Genomic DNA, 14,335 nt, shown 5'->3' with positions numbered 1-14,335 from the left:
ACACACACACACTATCCTCAGAAGGCACATGCACACCATAATTAGAGCTGATGATGTCAGCCAAGTTCCAATCCACGCCTTCTCCATCCTACACGTTCACACTCCGAGATTCGTTTCATCCTGCTTAATTGCACGGAGGGAATTACGGCAATTTCGGAGATTAGCGACGGCTGCAGAAGGTGCAGTGTGTTAAAATGAGCGAGGCGGAGGGTGGTGGTGGGGGGTATTTACGATATGCAGTATTTCTTAATTCCGGGGAATATTAGGCCGTGGGGTTTGTGACATTGAGCTGTGTATTATCCAGTGAAGGGGAATGATGGTGACTCAGCACATCACAGAGGGGAAGCCTGAATTACTGCCCCTGCGGGGGGGCTGCTTTTAATTAAGTCTGTGCTATCTCGTTATGTCAATCATTTGTGGTGTTGGGATACACTGTTATGCAAGAACGGTTAACATGTACTTTATTTCACATCCAGAACTCTGTGAAATCAAAATATGAGTTTTTTGGCTTCTGTTCCTGCTCAGTATTGTGTCATGTTTTCCCGTGCAAATGTCTAAACATTCTCAAATCAAGATACATTTATCTGAGATGTAAAATTGCATAAGAAGTAATTTTCTGAAAAAACAGGAAAACTGTTTTCAAAATCAGCCAGAGGGGTCAGAAAATAAACTTGTTTCCCCTTTTGAGTATATTTTTTTTCCTGACCCCATATTTTATCTCAATTCTTTTTAATAGTTTATGAAAAGAAGAATTCTATTTTTATGCAATTTAGCATTTTCAGTTATTTTGGTTATGTTTTTCAAATATCTAAACATTCTTAAATTGATAACAATGCAAAATCTTGTTTTCTGTATGTATTAAAATTAAGTGAGTTTTACAGAAAAAGACCAAAAATACTGATGACTCTCAAGCGTATGCAAATTATTCAATCAGATGCTGTCTTGAATGTGAATGTCCCGCCCCTTGACCTTGACATGAGTTGACTAGTGTTATGATATTAATTTGTTATTTAAACGACCCTTTGATTCGTCATGTCCCAACTTCCTGTTTCAAACGGAGATATTGTATTTGTTAGAAAGTATTATTAAAGGCATTCAGTTTTGATGCCACCGACTTTATGTCTCAATGCATGGAACTATTATGAACTGGTGCTGGTTCAGGCAGCATAAGGAGAGATTCAGCAACATTGTGTCCTAAAGCAAGACACCGAACCCTACAAATTGCCCTGATAATATGTTCATGGCAGCAAATTTTATGGAAGACACGGTGTGTAAAAAGCAAACTCTTCTATCTTTGCCCAGCTGCTCCTGAAATCCTCGGCCACAAACGAAGCGAGAACAAAAAAGAAGGTGAAAATGCAACGCTGTACTGCAAATCGGTGGGATACCCACATCCTATGTGGTTGTGGCGCAAGAAAGTTGGACGGGGATCTTACATTGTACGTATATAATATATATCCATATTCGGCTATAATTATTTAATCAAACATACAGTAAAATTGTGAAATTTTATTACAATTTACAATAAGTGTTTTCTTTGTGAATATGATATAAAATGTAATTTATTCCTGTGAAGCAGCGCAAAATTTTGGTGAATAGAACATTCAAAGGAACAGCATTTATTTAAAATGAAAATCTTTTGTAACATTTTTGCATCCATGCTAAATAAAAATATTAACCTTAAACATTATAAACATTAAACGGAATAGTTTACCCAAAAATACAAATTGTGCCATCCTTTACTCTCCCTCATGATATGACTTGGAATCGCATTGAAATTAATTTCATAGACAGAAGATAAGTTGATGTCATGAATTAGATTTATTTTCTCTTCATTTTCTCGTAACAGGACATTGACAACAGCACCGGCCGCTTCTTCCTCATCAACAAAGACAACTTCACAGAACTGAGTATCATCAGTTTGGACATCAGCACCGACCCGGGCGAGTACGTCTGCAATGCCTCGAACATCATCGGCTCCAAAGAGTCCATGACCATCCTGCGGGTGCGGAGTCACCTCGCTCCGCTGTGGCCTTTCCTGGGCGTCCTGGCCGAGATCATCATCCTCGTGGTCATCATTGTGGTTTACGAGAAGCGCAATAGGCCAGACGAGGTTCTAGATGGTAAGTAGCGATCTGCTTTTAAGAAAATTTGCAAAAGGTTTTGCGGTATGATTTGCCGGAGGCATTGAAATTAAGATCTTGATGGGCATATGTGATCCTGGAGCACAAAACCAGTCTTAAGTGTACATTTTTCGTAATTGAGCGGAATAAATAAGCTTTCCATTGATGTATGGTTTGTTAGGATAGAACAATATTCGGTCGAGATACAACTATTTTCAAATCTGAAATCTGAGGGTGCAAAAAAAAAAAAATTCTAAAAATTGAGAAAATCGCCTTTGAAGTTGTCCAAATTAAGTTCTTAGCAATGCATATTTTGGATCAAAAATTTTGTTTTGATATATTTACAGTAGGAAATTTACAAAATATCTTCATGGAACATTATCTTTACTTAATATCCTAAGGATTTTTGGCATAAAAGAAAAATCTATAATTTTGACCCATACTATTTCTTTTTTGGCACTTGCTATAAATATACCCCAGAGACTTAAGACCGGTTTTGTGCTCCAGGGACACATATAATATCATCCTGAAGTGCCGTTGTTTTGGCAGTAGATCAGAAAATAAAGTGAATTATTCTAGAAATGTAGGGCTTCACAATTATGATATACGATTATGATTGCTGATTTTACTTGATAATAGTGACATAAAGCACTTATTTTGTGAGAGGCAGCTGCATGAAATCTTCCACATACATGCAGAACAGACTTGAAATGCAGAAGGAATAAAGTGCAGCAGGAATTACTTGTTTTTGAAACAAAAAGCCAATAGGATTTTTACTTTGGCTTTTTTATTATTGCATAAAAATGTGTGATTTTTACATATTTTCTTCATCATGATAATCTTCACAACTGAAGTGTAAATAAAAAGTTAAACATAGGCTATAAACTAACTACACCATTACTTTTAATCTATATTTAGAATCGACAAGTGGAAAAGTTAGGTTAGAATAGCTTGCAAGTGTGCTTTTATAAACACAAGGCTGTAAAGCAACCTTTTCAAAGTGATGACTTTTAATGTCCCCTACAACCTTTGTTGTACCATCTGGAATCTTGCAAGTTGTCTTCTTTTTCAAAAAACATAAAGGCTTAAAAATCATATTACTCATGTATTTTATGTTTGAGAATAAAACGCGAAAATATCTTGAGTTTGTGTTAAACACAGACCTTATTTCAAGCATTTTAGCACAATGCAACCATAAACGTAAAAATGCAACAAATTTCCAAGTTTTAGGACTTATTTCTTGAGCTCTCTGTTGCATCTCTGAAATGTCTAAAATTTACTTTCTCATAAGAATCATTAATGGAATTAGAATCAGAACAGTAATTGTTAAATTCCTCCTGATGTTTCAAATGATGTTGCCTCAGCATTTATTTTCATGTGACAGTCACAAATGAAAGTAAAACATATTAAAACATCTGTTTTAAATAAACACGTACACAAATAGGCCTGTCGACTCTGATTGGCCATTTCATTCATGTTCTCAACAGAGCAGTCTGTGATTGATTATGGAGTTCAATGGCTGCCAAAAACATGTTGCAAATAGAAAATCTGGATGCATTTGAAGTAGACATAAATACTGACTGCTCTAATCAAAACAACTGGTGACTTAACTACATTATCAGTAACTGCAGTTCTTATATATTCAGATAATTGTGCAGCCCTGATGTACCACACAAACAGAAGAAACTAGAATAATCAATATAAGCTGTTTTGAACATTGAAGCCACAATCAATAATATATTCTGAAGCAGGTTGTTAGTGGGTCATTTACGGATGGGGCTCTTAGCGTAGTTGTGCAAGTGAATATTCATGAGTGTTGAGTCAGAGGAGAGCCACTGGGAAATACTGACCTCTATGCTTGACCACGTTTTAATCTGAGACCAGATCATCCACTAGAAAGACAAATCAGAGCACTGGAGCTCCTCACATTTGTGCGCTCTTAAAGTAAATGTATAATTGATTCAGTCATCAGCTGCACAAGATTCTCTCGTCTCAGTAAGAGAAACAGAGATGGTAATATTGTCCAGTTATCACAAGATTTTTGGAAGCAAGGCTGTTTCTTTTTGTTTTAAATTAATTTGTCACACTTTGCACTTTTAAAAATATAGTTTCCAAAAAGTTTTTTATTTTTGTAGTGATGCAATTGAACTATTTTTGGTTCCCAAAAGAACCTTTCAGTGAGTAGTTCATCCCCCAAAAAAACATTTTTTAGAAAATGTCCTGAGCCTCATGTTCTCCAAGATGTAGATTGTTTGTTTCTTCATCAGATTTGGAGAAATGTAGCATTGCATCACTTGCTCAGCAATGGATCCTCTGCAGTGAATGGGTGCCGTCAGAATGAGAGTCCAAACAGCTGATAAAAACTTCAAGATAATCCACACCACAAAGAAATCCACACCACTCCACTCCATCAATTAACAGCGTGAGAAGCCAATAGCTGTGTGTTTGTAAGAAACAAATCCATCATTAATATATATATATTTTCTTGTTTTCAAATTCAAATTGTTGCGTCAAAATCCACCCATATATTTGTATACAGCTGTTTTGGTTTGTAAACGGTGCTTGATTTGTGCATATTTCTCTCCTATTCTAGATGAAGCTACTTTGTCAGTCATTATTATGGATTATGGACTCATATTTTGACCAAAAGTGGTGGTTTTAGTTAAAAACGCTTTCATGATGGATTTGTTTCTTACAAACACACAGGTTTTGTCTTCTCCAGACATTAACTGATGGACTGGAATGATGTGAGTTACTTGTGGATAATTGTGTTGTTTTTATCAACTGTTTGGACTAACATTCTGACGGCACCCATTCGGAATTGGTGAGCAAGTGATGCAGCGCTACATTTTTCCAAATCTAATGAAAAAAACAAACTCATCTAAATCTTGGATAGCCTGAGGCTGAGTAAATTTTCAGCAAATATTTATTTTTTTGGTGAACTATTCCTTTAAAGAAAAAAAATTGTGTAAAGAATATCTAAATAATCCTAAAAAACAATTTTCTACTATAAAGAACAATTTGTTCAATGAAAGAGTTTCATGAATATTAAAGGTTCTTCAGTGCCAATAATCTCTATAGCGCTCCATAGCGATTGAGGTGTTCTGTTATTGGATGTAATAATGATCATAAAAGTTGTCATTTACTCCCAACATTTGAGCAGCTGAAGATGCAGTGGATTACTTTTGTTTGTGAAGGAAATATGCTCCCGATCTACCTAAATGTGTTTATGTTTGCGCGAACCATTCCTGATCCAGCTTCACTTACATCAGAAGTGAGTTTTTTATTAATCTTTATTAATCTTTATTAATCTTTATTAATCTAGCCAGTTTTGTGGCTAAAGTACACAGTCTCTCAGAGCATGGTTCGTCACCCCACAGAAGAGAGGGGCGGGGTCAGCAGAGCTCATTAGCATTTAAAGCAACATGCAAAAAACAGGTTGATTTCTGCAGAGCTGATTTTAACAAGGTAAAAAAGGGAGTTTTTTTACACTACCATTTAGAAATTTTAACTAAAGTATGTTATAGACTTTTCATTAAGACCCTAAAGAATGATATCAACTTGTGGAAAATGGGCATCCGATGACCCCTTTAAGAGTGTGGATGCAGAGTCGGTCGGTCTAAACCAGCTCTGCTCTGAACATATCGTGGCTGTGAGTGTGACAGTCTCTAAAGGGATGCAGTCAGGCATAGCTCCATGCTAATTTGACCTTTGCAGAACCACAGAAGGGTATCTCAGAGCCAGGGGTGGTCAGACGCTACCCTTTACAATGTGCTGTGAGTGACTGACAACACATGACTTACAATCTCGGTAAAACTGAGCTGCTTTTATTGCACTCAGCTTAACTCCATCTAGAACTAACCACACTTCTGTCTTATTTAGTCTCACTGCAGTCTTTATCAGATCCAACATCCACTCATTAAGTGTTTGTTTACATGTCTAGCAGTAAATAGCATGGGATGCATTGGGTTTTTCACATACACAAACTGGAAGAATAAAAGAAATATACTATTAAAGTCAAGACGAAATGTTTACTTTCCCTATAAACATTCCCACTTTTATAAGCGATTCATGTTTGCATGTTTTTCAGAAGGAAAAAATCTGTTGTCTTGATCCTTCATTAAAATAATTACTCACTTTACAGTAAAATATAGGGCTGCATGAAAATATTTAAACTGGTAATCATGATTATTTAGCTCAAAAATCACAATTATTGTCATTATATACAGAAGCACAAATCAAGAAAACATAAACTTGCATGGATTATTTGACCTCATCTAGTTTCCTTGTGTATTATAATTATATAAATTAATACACCCCACAAGTTTTTACTAATTTCAAAAGCTAAACCTGTGAAATTCCTAATATTAACACATTTTGATACATTTTTCTTTCAAAGCAAAAACAAAAATGAAATTAATTTTTGTTGTTGCTTTGATAGAAAAATTTAACAAAATTGCATGCAACTGAAGTTGCATGCATTTTTTCTTTCAGCAACCACAATTTCAAATATTATAGTCAAGATTCATGTTCTCATTTATTTCAGTTTATCACTGAGGTTTGACTACAGATCTAGTTGCAGCAAACGAACGTGTGAAATAAAAACACTGGCATTATTACACTTTCATTTGAGCAAAATATCACATATCGCTAAACACCAACCTGCATGTTTGCTGCTATATTTAGAGCATAATTTTTTTTCTTCTTCTTCTTCTTTTCCAGCGCAGAGAGAGTATGTGTGGGCCAGGTTGGGAAGATCAAGTAAAACATTGGGCAGGAAAGCTTTGGTTGGGGGATTTAAACTCTTGACATCTGGCAACCGCAAACATAAAAGCTGGTGGAGGCTTGTTGCCAAATAAAGCAAAAATGAAATGTTTTCAGGATAAATAACCAGCAGGTGAATGTCGCGGATTACGCTCAATAAACAGAAGCAAAAATTGAGAATGCAATTTATCATGCAGCCCTTTTTGTTTAGGCTGGTTTTGCTGGTTCAAGTATCAAAGATTACAGTGGTAACAGCAAATAATTATAGATTTGAAAGTCTGTTTTGTTGGGATACTGGCGAGGAACTTGTTGATTGGGGCTATGAATGTTGTTTTATGTTGACGTGTAGTTTGTGTGCTGATGAACACAGGATTTGTCAGGTGAGCTGTGAGTGCTAAACCAGTGCTGTGTCTGCCAACAAACAGGACCGTTTCAGCTGGAAACAAACAGAGTTTGTGTGTTCATATTAAAATATACACTCATGGCAATTAGTGAATAACTCAGGAGCTCAATCGAACTGAATGAACGTTTTTAACGATTGTGAGTCCCTCCCCGAAAGTCACAACAGAGTCTATTTTTTCTTCTTCTTAATATAATGGCTTCAAGTAAATAACAGGTGAAAATTTGTTTGTTTTTTTCCTCTTCCATGTGGCTCCGTATTCTTTCTTGTTGGTAAGTTTGAGAGCTTGCATGTCTTGAGAAATGTCTGCTTCTCTTTGTCTCCTCATTCAGGCTGGGGTGTCAACGCGTGCTTATCTAATTATCAAAAGATATTAAAAAGCTGTTGTGAATGATGAGATGTGTCATGATGAGTCATCAGCAGTTATCATTGTCAACATTTAAAATATTTATTTTTAGTATTTCATTCATCAAGGTATAGGAAATTCAGGAAATTTAGCTTCTAAAATACAGTACTATAGTTTTGTGTGAAGTCAATGGATGAATCTCAACAAAACATATTTATTTTGACATATTTCACCTTTATATTAAAAGAATTTGATTTTTTTTATTTATATATTTTCATCTCCCTTACTGTGTTAAAATAGAAAGTTAATGTAACTGTGTTTTTTTTTTTTTTTAAATCATTAAATAGTAGCACAACATATACCACAATGACATTTGGATAATTAACAATTGTAATAATATTTACAATTTATAAACATTACATTTACTTACTTTTAATTACTGTAATTAGAATTAGTTTTTATTTTTAGTTATTTTATTTATATTTGCATTGCAGTAATGATAATTGGAGAGTAAATGTAGTTAACTGTAAAAAAACAAAAACACTTTATATTTAAACATGATTTAATATTCTAATTATATATAGTACAAGTTTAACTAAGATTTGTACATATTTATTGTTATATAATTTTTTATAAAATATATATTTATAATAAATATATTTAATTACATATACATAATTATTATATTTTCATTATGCTGTATATATTTATATATTAATATTTATGCAATATATTTAGAGAGAGAGACTCAGCATAATTGCTTCATTTTTAAGCGTCAATTACAGCGTGTGTCTGGCTGTTTGTTTAACTCTGGATGATTGTCTGAACGACCTCTACAGACACTATCTCACAGCAAGACCGCATGCAAAACATGCAGTAAGGAGAGAAAGTTGGCGTGCATGAACGGCGTGTTCTGTTTTGTGGTTTGGGGAGGATTTGTCCCCAGGAGAGGGAGTGATGGGAGGCTGCACTAGATTAAGGTAGATTATATCTGCCCACAGTCTTATCATAAGAATCAGAGATGAGGACATAATGCGATGACGCACGTTACAGCTGAAATCCTCGTGCCAGGATTTCATATTTCCCACAGCGGCGTACACCTCTGTGTGCAGATATACTGACACGAGGCAAAGTGAATTACTGCATCATGAACGTTTGTTCACACTGACGGTGACTTTATTCAACTGGAGATCGAATAACCAATGTTAATAGCAGGCTGCACAATAATGGCCATAGTTTTTGAAAATCTGATCCACAAATTAGAATTATTATTATTAAATAATATAAAATAATATAATTTAATACAATGGAAAACAGCTGTATATAATGCATTATATCATGAACAAGATGAATGTTTATCAGTGATTGGAATTTCCTGAAATTGCAATGAAAAATGCAATGTTTTGCAATCATTGCATTTTATTTATTTATTTTTATTTTAAATTAAATGTGAAATAAGTATTGCAAATCACAGTAGCATATGATATAATATAATAATGGAAAGCAGCTTTATATTATGCATTAAATCATGAGCAAGAATTAAAATTGCAATGTAAAATTCAATGTGCTGTAAGCAGTTTTAGCTGTTTTGGAAATCTTGTATTTTTTATTTATTTTATGTGAAAAATTAGTTTGCAAACCACAGTAGGAGTTTGATGACTTTCCAAAAAAGGAAATAAAATATGGAGAGATTGACTACATTGATCAGAAGATGTCAAATTTGCTGTTGTATTAGAAACTGCAATTTAATAGTAAGGCAATATTACACGAAGTATAGTGTTGTAAATGTACATTAGATGTAAAACCAAATGAAATTATAAAAACTTTTGATTTATGATGTTAATAACTGTGGAAACTAGTTTGAAAAGAATCCATTGTATCGCTCAAGTTAAATTCTGCTCAACATTGTGAGTTACTAGAAATGGCCACATTACATACTCAGATCTCAGTATAAAACTGGATACTTGATCTGAATCGCTGGCCAGTGTGAATGACCCTTTACACTGGAGCTTGTAGATCTGCACAGGGACATTAGTTTTCTATGTTATATGCAAACAGTAAGGGGGAAAAACTTGATCCGAGTGTTTAGTCTGATGGTTGTGAATTCAGAAGAGTGAGGTTGTGTGTGAGAATCATAACCTGCTTGGTGTCCAGCGATGTGAATGCTGCTGCCTGTGGACGCATGTGCTGTCCTGACACGCATACACTAACCAGAACTACCCATCTGTCTGTGGAGAGACACAGTGACCTCTAACTCAAATGACCTTCCTGCATCAGCGATAACATGCTCGAGTCCTACTGCTGTTCTGTTCATCTGCAGAGCAGATATATGCACTCAACACACCAGTTGATTTACATGTCTTTTCCAGTTTTTCATAATAGCTGGATAAGTATTATTATATGTTTTATTTCTTATATATTTTCAACATTTCTATTTTTTAACATTAAGTTATTAATCTAATATCTAAGTATTAATATATGTGTAGTGTATATGTGTATTTAGTCATCTAATATTTTTTAAATAATGCAACTTAAATGTATTTTATTTCTCCGTAAGTTACGAAGGCAACATTTCCATTTTATTAACTTTTATTTTATTTTTACGTTTTTCAAGTAATGCTTATATTTTATTTCGGATTTATTTCAATTAACAAAATAATTAATTAGTAATTTTATTAAACAAACGAATTAATTTATTCAGTTAGTTCCAAGACATTTCCATTTTAAATATGTTTTTAAGTTATTCATCTAATATCAAATAATTTCATTTCAGCTTTATTTCAATTACATTTTTTTTTTTTGCGATTTAAATAATTAAACTTAAGTTGCCATGGCAACATTCACATAAAAAAAATATATATATATATATATATATATATATATATATATATAATTTAAAAAAATGTTGATCTAATGTTTAGATTATATTCCAGCTTTATTCGATAAATTATTTTAATATGGTTTTAGTAATTGTAGTCTATTTTAGTTAGTAGCCAAGATAAAAATAGATATTTTCTTTTTTATATTATATATATATATATTTTTATTTATAGCTGAGCATTACAGTCTTCATAGAAATGACCATGGCTTACCGAGAAATTTTAAATATCACAGACATTAGCGATGATGTTACAAACCCATATAATGTCCTCAGTGGAGATCATGTTTTTTTTTTATTATTATTATTTTCTTTTTTTTTGTAATATTAGTGGATAATCTAAAAAAAACTATTACATTTTTAAAAACCAATTATTGTGTTTGCACTTCAATTGTGAAATGATAAGCCTAGTCAGAGAAAAAATAAATAAAACAAATTATTTCAGAATGTTGGTCAATATAATATAATATAATATAATATAATATAATATAATATAATATAATATAATATAATATAATATAATATTCAAATCATTTGGCTGCTGTTGCATTTTACGCAGAGCATTTAATGTGAAATAACTCTATAACAATCATGTTTATCATCTCATTTTCTGAAACTGAAAAAGTACAGTGTAATTAGAAAGTGTGATTGATTAATGTCTTTTCTTCTTGCATGTTCTTCACCTGCATGTCGACCTGATGAAGATGATGAACCAGTTGCAACACTGTAAGAACATAATATATGAACGCCATAAATGAGTTTATTAACACGTGTGGTTCACGATGCTGTGAAGTGTTTAACCGTACATATCTGTCACGCAGAAAAACGAACTCCACGAACAACCACAAAGACAAAAACGTGCGACAGCGGAACGCCAACTGAGCCCACGGACCGACATAGAAGAAAGATGAAGGTTTACGATTCATGATTCAGTCTGGAGTTACAAAACCGCATGCGAACGTTCCCTTTAGTCGACTAAATGCTTCCCCTTCCCCTGTTTCCAGATGACCAACTGCATATCCTGACCATACATATCCGAGGAGAGGATACACTCCTGGAGACACGTGGAGAAGAAAACAACAATAACGACAGCATTACACTGGCAGAAACGAACAATAAAGACTGTCTTACGTTTGCCTTATTCAGGCTCAAGATGTGTGTGAATGTGGACGCTGAAGATGATGATGAAGATGATTTTACTACATGTGCTGTTAACGTTGCATTCCGTTCTTTTATCATGCCCTCCTGCTGCACTAATTCTTTTTCATATCTACGTGTCGTCTCGAATGCATGCAATAACATAATCAAATAAGATTCAGATATTGTTTTTCTATTGTTACTTTAAGTGGCGTTGCATCCAAATGAATAGCCAGTGTGTGTGTGTGAGAGAGAGAGAGAGAGTATATCAGAGTGTGTGTGTGTGTGTGTGTTTTTAAAGAAATTTAAATGTATAAAAAAGTAAGGAATCATTGAAATCTTTGTACAGTTTATCATCCAATAAAACAATACTAAAAGGAGGTGTTTTGTCTTAAACTAGAATGCAAGAACGTTTGTGAGTGGCAGAACAGTATTTAATCTTAAAGCTGATATTGTATTAAATGAAAAAAGTAACATTTATTTTCTAGAGTTATTTAGACGTCTTGTACATGTGGTGCTGTAAGTGTTCAAATATTACGATAGCATCTGTAAAAAGGAAAGGAATATTTTTTTTTTTTTTTTTTTAAATGTCCTGTTTCTTTTTAGAGAAAAGATTCTTGTACAGCATGGCTATAATCCTATGCAATATGTATTCATATAGACCTACTGACAATTGTAAAGCGGGGCGGGTTTGTTTGATTTCAGAGAATTAAAAAGCTTTAACGGGACAGTTCAGAGATAAGGGTGCTTCACATTTGAAATGCACTGCTGTAGATGCATGACAACGCCTGATCAATACAGTGTGTGTCATCATGACAATGGACCAACATTCAAGAGAGGAAGTGGGTGGAGCTAAAGCCATTACAAACTATGTGAATCCAATTGTTTCCTTTTTCAGAATAAAGCTTCCAAAATATGTCAGTGTTTCTGTGTGATTCTGTAGAAATGTGCTATAAATCACATTATCTATTAACAAACATCTGCCTTACTGACTTGAGCACATTTTACAAAAAAAATCATACTTTTACTTGTTTTTATGGGCGTTCTGTACAGCCTGTCTTAATAACCAATGGAGGCGGAGCTTAGCAAAGGTGTAACTGAATTCATAACAATTTTAGTTTTAGTAATTTTTATACTTCAGCTTATTTTCAGTTAGCTGCCAAGTAACATTTCTATTTTTAAGATTTTTTCAGTTTTAAATATTTATATATTATTTCAGTTAAATTTATAATAGTTTTAGTTCAATTAAAATTTCACATATAATACTTATATTTTATTTCAGGTTTATTGCAATTAAGAAAATTTTAATAAAGTTGCTCGCTAAAGCAGCATTTCTATATTTGTACTTTGTTTTTCATCTAATACTTATCATTTATTTCAATTTTAATAACATTTCAAGTAATCTGCACTTCAAGGTTTTTTTTTTACAATTAGTTTAAATATATTTTTTATATTTTTGTGATATTTCTATCTTTCAGCTTTTCTTGCAATTAACAAAATCTTTTGTTTCAATTTTAATAAGATTTTAAGTAATTTACACTTCAACGTTTTTTATTTATTTTTACAATTAGTTTAAATAATTTTTTTACGATTTTTGTGATATTTCTATCTTTCAGCTTTTCTTGCAATTAACAAAATCATTTATTTAAATTTCAATAACATTTCTAGTAATTTGCACGCCAACTTATTTAATTATAATTCATTGAAATCATTTTTCAATTTTTTTGTGATATTTCTATTTCTTAGCTTTCCTTGCAATTAAAAAAAAAAGATCTTAGTTTTATTTTAGTTTTAATTGTTTTAGTTTTTGTCAGCTACAACAGTGATTTTGACAGCACACTCTCCCTCATTCTTGCATCAGCTCTTTCATCTTCTTCTCGACTTCCTCCACCAAAGCAGAAAACCAGAATGGAGCAGGCAGACGCGCAGTAGTGCCTCCAGGTCTCCAGGGGGCAGCGTGCACTGATGACACGCCATCAGCAAGGACAGCTCACACTAACCCAGGAAGTACTGAAGAGGAAGAGATTATAATGCGCATGAAAAGTCAGTGTGCACTTCACGGATGACATCTCAGAGGTCAAATTAAAACATCACTGAATACAGCATCTAATGCAGTGACTCAACACCAGATCCAGGCTGTCGGATCAATGCAGATCCAGTGGTACCTGAGAAAGGTGTTTGATAGACAGCGGCCCCGTGACGATGGCAGGGGCCACTTGTGGTGCATCTTCAGGAGTCTGAAGTGAAAACAGAAATAGATCCGATCATTATAGTGTCAGGATTCACACAGAGGGCCTCCGCAGCCGATCAATACCCTCATTACTAATTGAATGTCCTCATCCCTGGCAATCTTTCTCATCCGGCTGCCACTAACTATATTTTACACTGAGACTTTCCTTAGTGCTTTGTGCTCCCTATATTTAGAGCATCAAGTCTGTGTGATAACATTTCGGATTCACAAATAAGCAGTTCAGATGAGGGTGGGATTATTTCTCTCTCCTCATCCATTTATCATCATTATGTGTCAACAGCTCCACCTAGTGACGGAAAACCAAATTAACATTCATTATTAGTTACATTAACTGCCCTCCAAATGAAATGGATGCTGAAACAAAAATATATATTTTTAATAAATGTTCCTGGTCTTATTGTGCAACCTTCATATTTGCATGATAAAATAAAGACAA

The 14,335-nt window shown here is 33.6% G+C and overlaps 2 protein-coding genes across 3 annotated transcripts in view; both read left to right on the top strand.

Annotated features, from left to right (window-relative positions):
* Positions 1–12,564, top strand: part of LOC132101755 (neuroplastin-like) — a 33,654-nt gene extending 21,090 nt beyond the window's left edge. Inside the window, exons 5-9 of one of the 2 annotated variants that reach the window (XM_059506941.1) lie at positions 1,303–1,439; positions 1,850–2,123; positions 11,216–11,237; positions 11,333–11,424; positions 11,516–12,564. In XM_059506941.1, the coding sequence (XP_059362924.1) occupies positions 1,303–1,439; positions 1,850–2,123; positions 11,216–11,237; positions 11,333–11,393 (494 nt within the window). In that variant the 3' untranslated portion in view covers positions 11,394–11,424; positions 11,516–12,564. Of the gene's footprint in view, positions 1–1,302; positions 1,440–1,849; positions 2,124–7,564; positions 7,775–11,215; positions 11,238–11,332; positions 11,425–11,515 lie in introns of those variants that run through there. The other variant, XM_059506940.1, reaches the window with a different exon arrangement.
* The window catches only part of aamdc (adipogenesis associated, Mth938 domain containing), a 407,769-nt gene that overhangs the window by 204,737 nt on the left and 188,697 nt on the right, over positions 1–14,335 (top strand). The window lies entirely within an intron of this gene.

Source organism: Carassius carassius, chromosome 23 (assembly GCF_963082965.1).
Source record: "Carassius carassius chromosome 23, fCarCar2.1, whole genome shotgun sequence".
Lineage (NCBI taxonomy): Eukaryota > Metazoa > Chordata > Actinopteri > Cypriniformes > Cyprinidae > Carassius > Carassius carassius.
Note: the sequence above shows the minus strand (reverse complement) of the source record. Positions and strands in the feature narration are given on the sequence as shown.